General features: G+C 35.9%; 1 protein-coding gene across 1 annotated transcript; it reads right to left on the bottom strand.

Moving 5' to 3' along the window:
• Positions 1-1,671: 1,671 nt before the first annotated feature.
• Positions 1,672-11,591, bottom strand: LOC114539542. Its single transcript, XM_028560176.1, has 16 exons — positions 11,544-11,591; positions 11,384-11,445; positions 10,618-10,979; positions 9,788-9,952; positions 8,992-9,102; positions 8,804-8,905; positions 8,553-8,649; positions 8,025-8,243; positions 7,066-7,436; positions 6,271-6,438; positions 5,591-5,704; positions 5,238-5,354; positions 4,858-4,951; positions 4,368-4,745; positions 2,865-2,987; positions 1,672-1,805 (listed from the first exon to the last, which is right to left on the bottom strand). The coding sequence occupies exons 2-16, from the start codon at positions 11,436-11,438 to the stop codon at positions 1,672-1,674; spliced, it is 2,610 nt and encodes an 869-aa protein (XP_028415977.1). The 5' UTR covers positions 11,439-11,445; positions 11,544-11,591.
• Positions 11,592-18,469: the final 6,878 nt, after the last annotated feature.

Below are 18,469 nucleotides of genomic sequence, written 5' to 3'. Positions count from 1 at the left end.
ACATACCACATTGGCGTCATTTATATCCCAGCCATCATCGCACACCGTTCCCCATCCATAAGACGGATGGTAAACTTCAACTCTTCCACAATTGCCTGAAGTTAGACGTATACTAGGGGAGAAACCTATTGCAAAGAATTAAAAAAACAAGCTAAGCCATAGTTGTATGCATTTTCGAATACTGGCAAAACATGGTGATATTAATGACCATACACCCTATCGATTGATCTTAGAAAATATACTAGCATAGCAAGAAAGAGATTACTTAAATTAGTATAAATGCAAAGTTTAGTCTTTGTAAAGTAAACTTTGTCTTTGTTTAGAACGTAAAGACTGAGCCTGAGGCTGAAAGTTTGTATTTCGTTGTGCTGATCGAGGATTAAACGGAATGTTGTAAAATGCGGACTGACTAAACTGGACTTGACTGGATTGGAAAAACGAGGACTTGTAAATCTCGAACTTGTACCGTAACTATATAGAACGATAATTGGGGGGTGTTTATTCATATATTCAGTTCTGCCCGATGGGTTTCTTTTGTAAGTGCAATAGCTTACATAAGAAATCCTTCGGACTGAACTGAATATATGAATAAACACCCCTTCAATTATCGTTCTAGTTACGGCCCTGTAACGGACTTGTAAATAACGAACTCAGTCCGTGGTATAAACACGGACAACACGGTCTATCTTAATTAATTCAAAAACATGAAGTATATGCCAAAACTATAAACGCATCGTTATTATGTAAATTGTAAAACTAGTGTTGAGAATTGTTCGGCAAATTTGAAAGATGGTATAAGTATTAAATATAAACCTTTTTATTCTAATTTGTCATTGTCTCGTTATCAATGAGCTTTGGGAGCCTTCTGGTATTTTTCTTTAAAGGGGAAAGTTAGTGGTGAGATCTGAGGAAAATGAGGCTTGTTTCCCATCTTTGAGGGGGAAAAGGATTATTAAAGGCTTGTTTCCCCTAATTGAAAACAGTCAAGTCGAACTGATTTATCTATGCCGTTAAAATTCAAAAGAAAATATGCAAATATTTCGATAGTGAACGATTTCGCTGTAAGTGGATATCCGCCTTTAGTCCGTTATTTACAAGTGTGCACTTTACAAGTCCGCATTTTATATTACGGACTTAGTCCGTGATTTATAAGTCCGTGCTTTACATGCAAGTCCACGTTTTTCCGAGAAAAAAATATTTTAAGAAAAAAGATACAAACTCACATGTCGAAGGAGTGGATTGACTCCACGTGGCGCTGGATGAACAGGTGGTAGAAAAAGCACCATCCACCGATTCACCAGTGTAATGACAACGGAATGTGACCGTGTGACCCGGGGTGAAATCTGAACCAACAGCGTATCCTCTCTGTGGGTAGCCTGGATCTCCACAATTGACTGAAGAAAATGATACTGTTATCATGCATGCATTAGTAGGAAATTTTGCAATAGCATGGGCTTAATTAAGGTGAAGAATTTTTCATTCTTTGTAAAATGTCGCGTAATGATCGTTCCTTTGAAATATCAAGCGGAACTAATCCCATTAATTGAGCTTAACTTAAAACATTTCAAATCTGCCATTATTATCCCATGTGTATGGAAAATTATAGGTTTTCCAGGATTTTTCGCGGGGTAACTCTGAGACTCCGCCTCGTACTCTATACGCCTATGTGCATTATTCACCTGTGCAGCTGTAGCGCCCGTCTCCAATGTAGTTGCTGCGGCATTGACATGTGTAGGAGCCGGCATTGTTGATACAATTCGCCAAATGGTGGCACGTGTGAGTTCCACTGGAGCACTCGTCGATGTCTACAGTAACATAAATTTATTGAGCTATCAATTTTAATTACATGTTTACATTTTTTTAAGTTATATTTTAGGCTATGTCAGTTTATAACGATCTCAACCAATCTGCAGTAGGTCTCTACTGAATCTTATCTTGGAAAATAAGTTTTAAAATTATGTTATATAGAAGTCCAACAAGGCTCGCCTCTCACCGGCCCAATACTATGCACAACATCGAAGACAATTATCAGGGTCGTCGCTAGAAGCTTAAAGGCCGGCTTCCACTTGCACTTACATATACGCGCTGAAATCGCACAATACAGTTCGACTGTCATTACGTCCCGGCGAGGGCCAGCTTAATGACAGTTTCGGGTCACCGCGAGCATGTGCCAAATCGGTCACACTGACAGCACTTGCAAGTGGAGGCCGGCTTTTAATTGAGGATGTATATGCATATATTCATGTTCGTACAACCGTGGAAACAATAGCTGATAAAAGAAATCAGTCGGGCATAAGAGGAATATATGAATATGCACACCCCCAAATAAGCTGCTGGTGACGGCCCTCACAATTATTTACAATATTATACCTCACATAAACTTCAATCCACTCACAGAACCTGCTTTATACCACATGAACATGGAATTTTTGAGCGAATACCATGCCGCGGACTGCTCGGACCCTGGGTACTTTGCTCGGGGCATGGTATTCACTCGAATAATACCACGCTTGAGCGGGATTTTCGACTTTCGAATACCCCGCTCGTTCCTAGTCCGTCGTGTAATTTTCGCCGCAAATATGGTGGAATACTTTTATGAAACTTTGTACTGTATGTTTGGCTATTCTACAAGCTCAGAATCCCGAGGCAAAGAATATCATTACTGAGTGAAATATTTTGCCTAATCCCCCGCGGAGGGTCCATAAATGATAATGATCAGTCGTTTCGTGGTTCTGAATGCGAAAAATGGTGGAAGATGATTTTCTGATTTTCTATCTTAACTTTACTCCTTTTATTCTTCCATAAACAAAGTGTGTCCACAATGTGCTACAAAATATATATACTTCCTTTGATTTAGTCATTACCTGTGCATACATGACCATCCCCATAAAAACCACTTCGGCATTGACAGGTATAGGAGCCCGCATTATTTGTACAAACTGCATTTTGGTCGCATGTGTTCATATTTTCGCTGCATTCATCGTAATCTGAAAAGAAAAAAAGCCGTCATGCTCTATTCCAGTAGTCAGTGGAGGTAACGCGGGTGGGGCAAAAAAAAAGACTCAGGCCTTTGCTAGCCTTCGCTTTACTTGAGAAATGAAAAAGAGTCTAGTGTATTATGGCGTATTATTGTACAAGAACGCGCGTTCTGATTGGTCAAGAAGCGTGTTTCTATAACTGTATATAAATGCCGTCATGTTATTTTCCCGCCGAAATTGGCAAGCCAAGTAGTAGTGAGAATTTGTAATTTAATCGAATTACAAAAATTGTATGAAATCTTTTTACTAAATCATAATACAAAGGAAATTAAAAACATTTTTCCTGTTTTTGTAAACAGTTATAGAAACACTAAGTGGGGGACAAATATTCTTGGATTAATAATGCAATTCTCTTTGCATGTTATTTAAGATTTTGCTTGGCAATGAACGATGCGACAACAACTTAGCCAACAGAGGTCAACAGTATTTAGGCCAATTCTTGAAAATTTCAAAAGCTACAAGCGTGCATTATGGCCACACAATGCACACGCGTTAGCCAATGTACCCTTATGTACAATGCAATTAAGTTGAAAAACATTAAAAGCTACGCCTTTGTCCGAATATTTTGACTTTGGCGATGCAGAACGGCCATGCTTCTGCATGAAGCGAAATGTTATAATATGAGGAGTATACAATTGTTAAAAAAAAACAAAGTAGCTGGATAAATAATTAGTTAGCTGGATAAATAATTAGTTATTTACACACCAGTGTTTAAATGGCTGATCTTAAAAAAAGGATTTGCCATCATCTTGGTTAATCACAAACGAAAATACTTGTGGTTGTGAAAGTTTCAGTTAGAACTTTCAGAATTAAAAAATATTGATGCCAGACCTGGGGTATTTATCCTTTTTTTTTCTTTTAAAAATTAAACGTCTGACTTTCTTGTTGGCTTTAAGTCGTCGGTTCGTCCGCGGTTAGTTAAATTAATCAGTCCTATTTTGACAAAAACAAAACTATCTTTTGACTAAAATAAATATACTGCATGTAAGTACACACCAAACATGGTGTGCCTTACCGGGCTGCTGCATGTCTGTGTTCTGCTGAATAGTCGTTTTTATTTATGCAAGCTTGATTGTGGCGAAAATAATGGGTTTCCTGATTTATATAAAAGGGTGAAGGTTTGAAAGGGTGAAGGTGTTGCAGAATCAATTCCTAACTTTCATTTTTGACTTATTTTTTCCAGAACATAAACTTATGCTAAAATGGCGTTAGATATTCTAGCTTTTTTAATTTTTTAGAAATAATATAGTAATCAAAAATACAAAGAAAGTGGTTTTTTCAATGCGGAGTGTGCCGACCTTTACATTCTGAAAAGATTTTGTACTTTACCTTTCTTGCAAGTAAAATCTCGACAGTTGTTACATGATGATGATTGCCAGTGATATTTCATATCTCTGCCCGAACTTTCAACACAGTCCTCTGCCTCACTGTAAGGTGTGGACATCCCTGGAGCCCAGTGTGTGTACGAGACAGGTCCACCATCTGTCCATAAATACACCCCTTCATTTGCTTGATCATTAAGTCCAATCCAAGATGGCCGACCATGATGAAGATGTTGAACAAAGACGTCCTCTTCAGCATTTTCAATTCCGACAAGATTTGAATTGTAAGCCATGCACGTCGCAGAAGCAGTTGTCCATGTTTCACACGCCGATTCTGCCCGGTAACAATACCCTTTATAGTATACCCAATCCGGGTCACAGATTTCTGTGAAAGTATAAGGTATATAGGAAACGATATAAAAGCATAGAGAAATAAAACTTTATTTTTGTTGAATTATTCCACGAAATTAGTGTAATAAAGGTGAATTTGTACTCACCTCTTAAAGCAACATGGGAAACCGTTACAGCATCATAGCCATTGCTGCTGTACAGCTCTTTGAAACAAAGTTTGAATGAAGAAGTTGTGATTGTCTATATAATGATTGGACAAAAAGAGCAATTGGGTATTACAGGCTTCGCAATGGATGCTTCAACGTGATACACTCCTAGACGCTAAGTAATTGCACTGATGAAGGCCAGGGTTAACGGACCGAAAGCTTTGCAGTATTAAATACTTATCGACTGTCACCATGCAAACATACAAGAATATGAATTCCATATAACTATACAAATACTGCAAATACAAACTTTCCGATTCAGTCAACATCCTTTGAACGTTCAATAATTCAGCTAAGAAAATATTGAGGAAGGCACAAACCTCGATCCATGCAGAAATCGCGTTGTGTTTTGGATTAACATTTCCTCCAGATGAACTATGCTTTGCTGAAACTAGCACTGTTGGCGGTTGTGTATAATTTTCGGAAAGAGTAACATCCTAAATTCGAGTGATTTAAAATTTTAAAAAATCGAATTTCTTTTATTCGACTAAATAAGTTGGCTGGAAACAGGCAGTAATATATCTAAGAGTCTGATAATGAGATCTCCGTTCTAAACACATCTTTTTGCTCATATATAGCAAACTAAGCAACATTCCAACAAGAAACCTCCATCATTGGAATTTTAATTCAATTAAAATCTTCAAACTTTTCTCATGAATATTGTAAATATTACCTGGCATTGGGCATAATTGGTTATTGATAAAGGATTCTGCGATGACTGGGCGAAATAACTAGAACTGTGTTCAGTGAACAACGGCTGTTCAATTGTTTCGAACGCTAGCCAGTTCTAAATATAAATGATACAATTCAAGCATCAGGGATATGCAAGAGGTATAAAACAAGTTAGAGGTAAAGAGAAAACAGAGCCTCAACTTCGCGAGCTATAGCATGGAAACATTCTTTTGGAAGACAGTATAAATGATACTTGTATGAATTGCATGGATTCGTCAAAAATTGATATAAACATTAATGGCACCAGTACAATCATAGTCATTCTCAGTGGAGAAAAGATGTTAGTAACAATTGTATGCCTGTAAATTTCTGTCATTTCTTGGCGTATGCCATTACCCGTGTGATCGATACACGTACTTACTGGTCGTTCCCAGTAGCGTAGCCAGCCTGTCGATTTGTCCCGCTATGCTAATATTTTAGTTCACTGACTGTGAAAACTTCTAAAGACATGAATAATTATAATACCTCGAAATTTATATAGCGGGACAAAATCGTCAGGCTGGCTACGCCACTGGTCGTTCCATTAAATACATTTTCCTACATTTTAAAATGTCCTTGGGCGCGCAGACGTGCATAGTCTACGTCATTACTTATAAGAGTTAATAGGATATCTGTACTTACAACATAGATGTCCTGATGAGGTCCATCAAAGTTTTGTAACTCACGAAGACAGAATTTAAATGACGAGCTTGTGACATCTTCCAACCACAAAGAGGCAGCGTCGTGTTTGAGGCTCAGTCGATGATGTTCTGCAGTAACCAGGACAGTAGGTGCGGACGAAAATGATCCCTTTAAGAAAGATGATTTAGTAAAAAATGGAAAATCGTGCTGGAAGATCGTAAATTTACGAATATTATATTCAAACAAAAGATTCAAATTTTTTCAACTCTGGTGTGGAGGTCAAATATGATTCCGTCAACCAAAACCTAATCCGAACATTATATTCTGCTCAATTTCAAATGCCAATAAAGTATTTACGGGGGTTTCATTCCTGCTTGTTATGTGAAATGTACGTCCACTTGTGATTGCAAACGATATTTGAAATTCCACTTTACAAACAATCCAGTCTAGTCAATGGGCAACATTGACGGCTGTTGACATCAACACTTTTAACAATAAATAAATCTTAAGTTTTAAAAAAGTTCACGGCAACCATGTAACCGTGATAAAATCCAATCAAACCTGAGATATTCACTCAGTGATTACTTTCATTATTAAACCACGGTAGCAATGATTGCGATGAACTGTTGATATTACTAACATTCAGTATATTAGGAAAATTAGGAGAATTACGAGGCCATATTTTTGCCTAAGATATACTTTTGTTTGTTGATTACGGTCACATTCGCTTTTCAGTCTCTCGATATTTTTGTGAGTTCACAAAAGAGGCTTCTATCATTATGAATTTCTTCTCACCAAAGATATGTCCACACGTTGGCACTTAGTTCCAGTCCACCACTCCGGAATTGACTCTACTCCTGCCAACCCTCCGCTGGGAGCGCCTTGATAAGCCATATACTCAACAGTGGCAAATCCATGGGGTGGACCTTCATTTCTTCCTGATTCCATGACACAAAACGTGAAATTGTTTTCGCTTACATTTTCTACCCATGACACCGCCGCGTCATGTACGTTACTCGTATCATTCACGTGGCTCACGCTGATCTGCACGTGGACAGGCTTGTCGGGATAAAAAGTTAAAGGATCAAATTGAACAGTCTGGCAATGTGAGTCTGACCAGCGAAGAACGTCGGTTACATGTCTGCGGCCTCTTGTCAATGGGAAACCTAAATAAATATGCTCCACATAATTTAGCGTTAACGACACCTAAATTCACACAGGCAATGATGCAGAGGCCAGAGTTTAGTTCACCGGCAACGCACAGCACTTAGATTGGATTCCTTTCTCTCGATTACCAACAATATACCTTCGGGGGCCGGTTGTTTAAAAACAGGCTAACGCTAAGCGAGGGTTAAAATTTCTCAACTTAAAGCTAAATTGTAAACCACGGTTGATTTGCTTTGCACATAGCCCTACCAGAAGTACTGATTCTGATTGGCTTAGCGGCAAAAGGTAAACATGCAAATGCTCTGATTAGTCAAAAACGAAATCCACCCTTGTTACAAAGCCCGGTAAGCATTTACTGTGTGTTAAATTTAACCTTGTTTTAGGCAACTGGCCCCGGATTTTTACTTATCTTCATCGTGCGAAAAACCTGAAATTATTTCTATGATTAACTCCCTCTTGGGAAATCGCACCTTAGTTAGATTTGGCCTGGAGTATAACTTTGGGCAAAGTCCAAAAACGATTAAGTCGTTATATAACTACTTGCAGCTACATAACCACATATAATCATAACAGAAGAAGAGTATTACCTCTGCAACTCCCGTGATGATAGTATGTATAGTTTGCCTTGGTTTGGCAGACTTCCAGTTGAAAGAAACAAACATTCGTAAAGTTCTGTCCGTTTGAAGCGCAGACATTTTGTTCAACCGAAGGGCAATCTGTCACACAAACACATCGTGCATCGTAGGGACCAAACGCACGACAAACTGCGAACTTCTCACACGTGACGTCCAGACATGGATCAAGGTCTACGAAAGAACTAAGATGTTTCAGTATGAAATTGAAATAATCTGTCTATATTAAGCAAAAGCCGTCACAATTTCCTCGCCAAATCTTCGGTAATAAACACATAGCTTTTATCTATAAAGAAGTAATTCATTCGAAAGATATTTTGAAACCTAGATAGAAAAGATAAGACTGTCAAGTATCGATAATCGCAGTAAAATCTTATGGTCGTATCCTCCATAAGCAGCATACGTGTTGCAACATGCTACTAAACTTGCGTTCAAATTGCTACTAAACATTTCGATTGTCATTTGATAAAAATAATAATATACCCCCTATTGCGGCGTAGTCGACGATAATTGGCTCATGTTGGCCGCTTATTCCAGGAAGATCTTTGATGCAAACTTCAAACGCTGTAATACTTACATCCTGTAATAAAGATATTTGTAAGTGCAAAGTCAAACTGGTGCATATTATTTTTAATGATATTGTTGCAAAATCTCATCGATGAGATCATTTTCAATAATTTATGTATACAACTGCCAGATTTTTAATGTAGATCCATCCGAAAACTCCTGTTTACCTTAACCCACGTGGCAATATTTTGGTCTGTCAGATGTAAAATGGCGTGGGCGCTGACAAGAACTGCTGGGGGTTCATAGAAGCGTCGAGTAAAATTTTGAACCTAAATGAATTAAAAAATTAGATGAAAAACTCATTCTCCTTCTCGGTTAAACCGTGGTTGTACATTTCAATTCTAGTTATTATCACCTGACAATATGCGTAATTGTCTTGAGAAGAAGGTTGATTCATGTTAAGGAACCCTATTGAATCAAGATCTGTCATGTTCCGACTAAATGTATTTTCCATTGCTACCCAATCCTGAAAATTAATTTGTAAACAACAGTCAATTGAAAAAAAATAAATAATATCGAAAAATTAGATATGTTTTAAACATTTTAAGCCCAGTCAGTAATTAAACACTGATTTACCGCGAACCGCGACCGAAGGAAATATGTTTTGTGGCGGAAGGAAAAAACGTAAAGTTCAGAAGAAGCTACGAAGCTTAATTGAAATCAGTATATAAGCAGATTTTAACACAAACATAGCATGAGAAGTCCCGCTTGTTTACTAATTGTCTTCTAATTAAACGGTGTGTTGACAAGTATCAAGAATAAACACACGAAGCGAGTCATTATTTGTCAGTCATATATCTACTCCTTATGCAACTGTGGTTATCTTGACTTTAGTGACTTCTTTAACTTTTAGAAGAAGTTACAACGATTGGAACGTTACTTCTTTTCTAATAGTTACAATACATGATCTTTGCTTGCCTGATACGGCCTACTGACAGTGAGTGATACAGTCAGCGGGATGCGGAATGAATATGTAAACAAAAGTCTCTTCTTAATTAAGTTTCATAACACACGTAAATTTCAACGACTATGTACGAAGTTGCATGCATGGGGTTGTTGGTTGAAAGAGCTCTTCAGTGAAAAGCCAGTAGTTATTTTGCTTATTTAGGCAGGACAAGTGGGTGATTAAAAAAAAATTCAAGAAAACCTACGACATAAAGATTCTGATGGATTCCAGAAAATGAAACCATTTCTCTTAAGCAGACTCGAAAATGATTTTCCGTCACATCTTCTGTCCACGAAGTCATCACATCTTTCCGTTTAGTATTTCCACTATGTCGGACGCTGAGAAATATTTTGGGTGGAGCGCTAAAGGTCTGGAGCAAAAGAGATTTTAGTTAATATATTTACTTTTATTCGTCTGCATTCGCTAATTATATCTCAGAACAGTGGTACAAATGTAAACACAAAGTTTACTGAAACATTTGATAGGTATTTCCGTTGCATTCCAATATTAACTTGATTAATAATAATACTTACCGCTTAACAATGCCGTACGTCTTAAAAGATTATCACCTGTATTCAAAAGCTCACTCATACTTACACTCATTGAGTGTGGCATTTTAATGCTGGTCAATGAGAAAGTTTTCTTTCAATAGATGGAAAGATATAAGGTAAATCACTGAAAATCAAGCCCCTTTTCGGCTGGAAATACCGCCATTGAAACATTAAGAGAAGATTAATCAATGAGTTTGAGTGTAAGTGAGCTTTTAGAATACAGGCGTATGTTTTCCGGCTTGTATACCAAGCCACTCGTCTATGCAAACTTTTTTCAAGTATTTCGGCAAACAAAAACCTTATTTAACATGGCCAAGTATGTACGACAATAAATAAAATGAAAGTGATTTGTGAGGCATTTTTTATCAAAGATATATACTATTTTTATAATCTATGTGCATACATAAATATTAATTCGTGATTCACACGTCTAGGGGCCTCTATTAATTGCATGGTGACGTAGTAAAAGATCAAAGAAACTTACTCGAGCGAAGCTTCGGTCTTTACAAACACTTCCACTTGTGAACGCATTGTAATAAACGCTCCCAGTCAGGACCCCCCGTGGTAGAACACTGTCGCTGAATGCAAACCAATTCAAGGTCATTTCCCCTGTCGGCCGAGCAGGTTCCATGAGACAGACTGAGAAGGCATAGCAATCAATGGAACCAACAACAGCAACCGAAGCCTCGTTTTCATTTCCCGGGTGATCTTCGTGACTCAATGAGGGGAAAACTCTGATTGTTCCACCATATTGAAACGGAGTTGCAAAATTGACAGTCTCGCAGTAGAAACCATCGGATGAGCTTTCAGTGATGTTTACTTTGCCAAAACTTTGTTTTACCAATGCTGTTTTGAAGAAATTATATAAATCTTTATAGGAATAGATATAAATACGATACCTCATCCGAAAAAATCCCCATCTGGTAAAAAAGATAAGTCAAATTTCATATACACAGAAGAGAGAATTTCCAAGAATTAATTACAACGGGGTCGATAATATATGAATGGAATTACTGGAAATACGTCAATAACCAATTTCCGTGATTAATTTGAAAGTCAACGTAACTCAGAGTTCGTATCACTGTTTATGCAAGCACTAAATATGAATTACCATGCAATAAATTAACCGTACACGAGTCGTTATACGACTCAAATTACTATTGATGTAAAATAGATTTTTGTCTTTAAAATCTCACATTATTTCAAGGTATTTTATAATTTACTTTACAAAAATTCGAAAGCAAACCCACCTGTTGAAATCTGAAAATTTCCAGCAACCAGAAGCAAAACAAGTGGGAACCACATCTTTTTGCTATCAAGAATCCATATATTATATACAAAGATATAAATGTGCAAATTATAAAGCTTTTCACAAATCTATTAATGTAGAAAGTATGTAGCATGAATTACCTTTTACAGCACCCTGTGTGACTTTCACGTTTCCTTTGGTATCTTGGAAAGTGATATGAGGCCTTCTCCACGATCACCTGCTTTTAAGCGTTTGGGGCACACCCTACGTAAACTTTACAGGGATAGAACAAACACGTTTTAATTAAATGTCGGCAAACGCGGTTTGCAAAAAGGAAAACAAAAAACACATTTGCAAAAAGGAAAACAAAAAACACAAAGTGTTTGATCTCAATGTGTCTGGGGTTGAAAGTTGAACAATTCCAGCCTACCTAGGTTATCCGATTGTTTGATTAAGAAGCTAGTTTTGCGAAATCACATAATTTATATCGAAAAATATTCCAAAGTAATTTGTCGTTTCTGCACGACATACTTTCCCCAACACCGCCCTAATGCTTCTAAAAACAGTATAGCTAAAGGTTTCTTTTTATTTTCATTCTATAGATTTAACTTGGAACTTAGAAGTCTTTTTAAAAGAATTTTTGTTTCAAATACAGGTTTGTGTCTTATGTGTGTAATAATGAAAGTTCAGCTGGCTTGTTAACTGGTCAGTGATGGAACATTTTATTAGAACAATTTTTCCAGAGAAAGGAAAAGAATGCGTTTTTGTATATAATTTTACAATAGGAATGTTACCGATTTGATTTAATGCCAACTATATTCGGTTAATGTGCATCAAATAAAGCAACACTTGTCTGTATTAGTGTTATACGTATTGCTATTTTGGGAACTTAAATACCTTCAAGAGACTTAAATTGAGGTTTTTGGGCCAACACAGATTATTTAAGTCCAAGTACATTTATTTACATTTATGTTCGTTGAACTTATTAAGCATACAGGATCAATTTCCTTGTCTGGTGTCTTGGCACGTTCCACCAATTGAGTGCATTTTCCTCATCACAAAATACAATGAGCTACGACTAGCTTTTCGGCTCATGAACTTCAATAACCGGAAGTATTCATCAAATCAGGGAACGAAGATTGCAGAACCTGTTTCTTACATTTGTGGTACATAAATGATAAAATAAAGTCACAAGACTATAAAACAGGCTAAAACATGTTATGTTAATGTACGCCCAATATTTATCAACTACTGCGTAAACGTCTTCTCTTTTGTGTATAAGTTATGATCATTCTCGTTCCCATTCTTAATTTTTAACTCAGAGAGTAAAATTTGCATTAAATTTTCAAAACCTTTTCCCCTCTTCTTAGAAATTTAGAATCATAATTATATTCGCCGCATGCTGCAGTTATAAATTTTTTTATTCACAAACATGTTATATTACAGTGTGCACCACAAAAATGCCTAAGAAAATGCATGCGTTCGTTGCAATGATAAAAAGTAATTTTCTTATTATCTGCGGTGGGCATGTGGTGGGCTTTAGGTAAGTGTTGAATTTCGTGACCAAAATGACCTCCTGGTAATATTTCAGCGACTTTCAGACAAACAGAAGAAATTTCCGGCAAACTATTTCGACATCACCCAGACCAAGGCTAAATGGAAAACAAGTTCAATCAAGTTTTGCCAATATTTGGACACGGTGTAGCCGCAAAATATCATCCAAAATCTAAAAATATTCTTTCACTCTTGTGCAATACACCATGAATATTTGCGATCCTGTCTTTAGGTGTTTGATAAATCGCCTGATATTTCGAAAAAACAAGACCAAAGTCAACCTTTTTTAAAAGATTTCAAAAGTATCCTAGAATTGCTTATTTTCTTCAAAAAGTAGCAAGGCAGAAACGAAGGCCAGTAACTAAAACTATCCAGCGTGTTTTACAATATTGAACACCATGGGGAGAGAGATATGCGTTTTATTTTGTGGTTTTGATTTAATTTTGCAATATTAACAGACTCTGTCCCATGATTTTACCCAAGCCCAAGGTTTTACTTTTACCGATTTGATTTAATGCCAACTATATTCGGTTAATGTGCATCAAATAAAGCAACACTTGTCTGTATTAGTGTTATACGTATTGCTATTTTGGGAACTTAAATACCTTCAGGACTTAAATTGAGGTTTTTGGGCCAACACAGATTATTTAAGTCCAAGTACATTTATTTACATTTATGTTCGTTGAACTTATTAAGCATACAGGATCAATTTCCCTGTCTGGTATCTTGGCACGTTCTACCAATTGAATGCATTTTCCTCACCACAAAATACAATGAGCTACTCACTAGCTTCTCGGCTCATGAACTTCAGTAACCGGACGTATTCATCAAATCAGAGAACGAAGATTGCAGAACCTGTTTCTTACATTTGTGGTACATAAAATAAAGTCACAAGACTATAAAACAGGCTAAAACATGTTATGTTGATGTACGCCCAATATTTATCAACTACTGAGTAAACGTCTTCTCTTTTGTGTATAGATTATGAATATTCTCGTTCCCATTCTTAATTTTTAACTTAGAGAGTAAAATTTGCATTGAATTTCCAAAATACCTTTTCCCCTCTTTTTAGAAATTTAGAATCACAATTATATTCGCCGCATGCTGCAGTTATATAATTTTTTATTCACAAACATGTTACATTAAGATTAATATAGTATGTACTACAAAAATGCCTAAGAAAGGGCACGCGTTGGTTGCAATGATAAAAAGTAATTTTCTTATTATCTGCGGTGGGTATGTGGTGGGCTTTAGGTAAGTGTTGAATCTCGTGAGCAAAATGACCTCCTGGTAATATTTCAGCGACTTTCAGACAAACAGAACAAATTTCCGGCAAACTATTTCACCAAGGCTAAATGGAAAACAAGTTCAATCAAGTTTTGCCAATATTTGGACACGGTGTAGCCGCAAAATCATCATCCAAAATCTAAAAATATTCTTTCACTCTTGTGCAATACACCATGAATATTTGCGATCCTGTCTTTAGGTGTTTGATAAATCGCCTGATATTCCGAAAAAACAAGACCAAAGTCACCCTTTTTTAAAAGATTTCAAAAGTATCCTAAAATTGCTTATTTTTTTGAAAAAGTAGCAAGGCACGAAGGCCAGTTACTGAAACTATCCAGCGTGTTTTACCATATTGAACACCATAGGGAGAGAGATATGCGTTTTATTTTGTGGTTTTGATTTAATTTTGCAATATTAACAGAATCTGTCCCATGATTTTACCCAAGGTTTTACTTTTACCGATTTGATTTAATGTCAACTATATTCGGTTAATCTGCATTAAATAAAGCAACACTTGTCTGTATTAGTGTTATACGTATTGCTATTGTGGGAACTTGAATACCTTCAGGACTTAAATTAAGGCTTTTGGGCCAACACAGATTGTTTAAGTCCAAGTACATTTATTTACATTTATGTTTGTTGAACTTATCAAGCATACAGGATCAATTTCCTTGTCTGGTGTCTTGGCACGTTCTACCAATTGAGTTCATTTTCCTCATCACAAAAACAATGAGCTACTGACTGATCCTGAATATTTATCATATCAGAGAACGAAGATTGCAGAACCTGTTTCTTACATTTGTGGTAAATAAAATAAAGTTACGTAAATATAAAACAGGCTAAAAGATATTCTGTAATGTACGCCCAATGTTTATCAACTACCAGTAGGTAAACGTTTTCTCTTTTGTGTATTTATGATTTTCGTTCCCATCCTTAATTTTTAACTCAGAGAGTAAAATTCGCATTGAATTTCCAAATACCTTTTCCCCTCTTCTTAGAAATTTAGAATCATAATTATATTCGCCGCATGCTGCAGTTATATAATTTTTTATTCACAAACATGTTAGATTAAGATTGATATAGTATGTACCACAAAAATGCCTAAGAAAGTGCACGCGTTCGTTGCAATGATAAAAAGTGATTTTCTTGGTAAGTGTGGAATTTCGTGCTAAAAATGACTTCGTGGTAATATTTCAGCGATTTTCAGACAAACAGAACAAATTTCCGGCAAACTATTTCGACATTACCCAGAACCAAGGCTAAATGGAAAACAAGTTCAATCAAGTTCTGCCAATATTTGGACACTGTGTAGCCGCAAAATCATCATCCAAATCTAAAAACATTCTTTCACTCTTGTGCAATACACCATATAGCTACATTTGCGATCCAGTCTTTAGATGTTTGAGAAATCGCCTGATATTCCAAAAAAAACAAGACCAAAGTCACCTTTTTTTCCAAGAATTGCTTTATTTGCTTATTCATGAAAAGTAGCAAGGCAGAAACGAAGGCCAGTAACTAAAACTATCCAGCGTGTTTTACAATATTGAACACCATGGGGAAAGAGATACGCGTTTTATTTTGTGGTTTTGATTTAATTTTGCAATATTAACAGAATATGTCTCATGGTTTTACCTAAGGTTTTACTTTATTATTTCCCAATATTTCTTATTTGGCCATGCATTTAAATTTGCTTACTCCACTGACCTATCGCGCTCAGTGACATAAACCCAGAGCAACCTTAGACTGCCGGTTGCATTGATGGACTGGAACGAGTATTTGGAATATTCTAAAGAATCAGAAATCATTCTTCATTGAAAGATTTCTACACGAGTTTTCTTAATAATTCCCTTATTAAAATGGTTTATATCGACTCCTGGGATGAGTATGTTAAAGCAGTTGAACAGCTATGTCTCGAAGAACCAAGCAAGGTGAGAATTTATCGTATTTTCTCTCAAATTTCCGATTTTATTTGCCCTTGTGTATGTACACGTGTTCTTCGTGTCACTGCTAAAAGTAGCTAAACACAGCCTATTGAACTTAATTTTTGATTTAGTTTCGATTTGTTGTAAAATATCGCAATTGTGAAGGAAAGTTGGTGTTGAAGGGGACAAATGACAAAGTTGTGAGTATTGTGTTACTGTTTTTGTTTTTGATGTATATGCCAGCATTCAAAATTTTTGATCAGCTATGCTGTATGGTGGCATTATTTAATAATTCTTATATCTTCTTGGTAAGATGGGTGGTTCAGTCATTTTGATTATCTTGAAGTTTTATTGATAGAAGAGCAATCCCCAGTATCTGTTTAGGTGAGATTTTTGGCGTTCGGCTATAAAATAATTTACTGCTGTGGACTATTCCTGTAGAATAACTTGGGTTTGGTAACACTGGAAATTGAGAGGGTATAGGTTTGTTCTATCATTCAGCTGGTTGTGACCCTGTAAGCTAAAGTACTAGCCTGACCACAGTAGAAATTGAACCTTTGACCTTTAGTTTACAAGCTCAATATTGTTTTTCTGCTAGCAGCATATCACAGCATTAATTCATCTGTGTCATACACATGTTCAATATATATCCTCATATATTCTTTTTCAATAGTATAAACAAAAACACCGTTGGTTAGCTTGGAGATTATAATAAAGCAAGCAGAAAAGCTTTTAAACATGAAGCATAAAATGTCAAAACTACAACATATATTCTTGATAAAATATACAATAAGAATATTCATTTAAATTATTTAAGTTTACTTTGTAATTTTTATGTTAATTTAGACCCTAAGCTTACATCTGCAACATATGTTAACCTGACCAGAATATTCTATTGCATTCTGAAAAATGAGGGATTAAGGGTGCATACATGATAAACTTTAAAGTGAATTCTATTGCTTACAAGATTTTATTTCTGCACTATGAAATGTATGTAAATACACTGGAAAGAATGTTCCCGAATGATTCAATACATGGCAGGTTGAATTCAATATGCAATGTACATGCAATAATAAATTTACAAATGTAATTATTCTACTTGTTTAAACTGATAGGAAAATAATGGGCAGTTAGATGCAAAGTAGGTGCAGGTAAAACACTGGTAACCACATCCTAATTAAAATATAACAATAGAGTTGATGTTCATGGGCATAAATGTGGTGTTCGCCTAACTCCAAACTTTTTTAAATGTGTTCCAAGGTGGCTAAAATGTTTTCTGAGGAGGGCCAAAAACCACTTATGCCCCAAACATCAACTCTTTAAAAGGCAATTTTTGTATAAAAAATTGCAAGGGGTAAGCACTTCAGATCAGCAGGCTAAAATAATTTCAGCCTCTCAAATTTATCATTTTAGCCCACAAAATACATCACAATGCCTGCCAAAGTTAACTTTATGATGATTCATCAGAATGAGTATGAACATTTAAGAAGAATTAAAACTGACTGTATAACATCATCCTGTTTTTAGTGCTTGAAGTACAGAACTGAACAACAGCAAATCTAAAAAGATTGGAGAAACTAAACCTTACTTTAATGAGCACATGGCTTCGAAAATAACATCAGTTTCAAGGCAGATAATTGCTTTTGTATGATGGGAATTCAAATATTGCAGAAGGGCGAGGAATCCTAAATAACTAGATCGTCACGATTTAGCAATATTTGAAGATAATCGTAAATAATTGTGGACAAGTTGGGTGAAAGTAATCAGGGCCATTCTGGGGGAGCACAGACAGTTCTCCCCATACCTGGGTTGGGTGCAAAATAAGCAAGGGAGAATGAATGTTAAATACTTTATAATGAAAAGTTCAAAGCTGTAATAAAATTAATATCACCATTTGTAGATAATGCAATGTATTTGGTTCAAAGAGTAAACATTTCTCTGTACCAATGGGGCAGTGGGTTAATTACCTAAAGTAAAGCTTTATACTCCTGAACAGCTCTTAATTGCAGACTGATGTTGTATGAATTAAGAAATCCTAAATCAGTTGTATTCTACGCTTGTGAAATTCATTTCAGCCATTTGAACAATATTGTGCTTTATAGTGACATCATCATTTGTCCAAGTCTTTTTCTAAATCCGTACCCTCAGTCATTTAATATCTTACATAAAATGAATTCATCATAATTCATTCTTATATAAAAATAATTCTTGATTTGTAATTTTCCTGCATAATTGAGTTCACAAATATTTGAGAGCAAGCTGTGTTATACCTTCCAAAACAAATACTTAATGAAATTATTTTATTTTCCATTCGACAACTAGTT

Source organism: Dendronephthya gigantea, unplaced genomic scaffold, assembly GCF_004324835.1.
Source record: "Dendronephthya gigantea isolate DGI-Jeju-01 unplaced genomic scaffold, DenGig_1.0 000205F, whole genome shotgun sequence".
In the NCBI taxonomy this organism is placed as follows: Eukaryota; Metazoa; Cnidaria; class Anthozoa; order Malacalcyonacea; family Nephtheidae; genus Dendronephthya; species Dendronephthya gigantea.
Note: the sequence above shows the minus strand (reverse complement) of the source record. Positions and strands in the feature narration are given on the sequence as shown.

Excerpts from the sequence above, each read along its gene's own strand:
- LOC114539542 (XM_028560176.1), bottom strand. The coding sequence starts at position 11,438 with ATGTGGTTCCCACTTGTTTTGCTTCTGGTTGCTGGAAATTTTCAGATT. Across the intron at positions 9,103-9,787 it reads TCCATCAGAATCTTTATGTC|GATTGGGTAGCAATGGAAAA; the intron begins GTAGGTTTTCTT and ends ATTAATTTTCAG. Across the intron at positions 4,746-4,857 it reads TTCCCATGTTGCTTTAAGAG|AAATCTGTGACCCGGATTGG; the intron begins GTGAGTACAAAT and ends ATACTTTCACAG.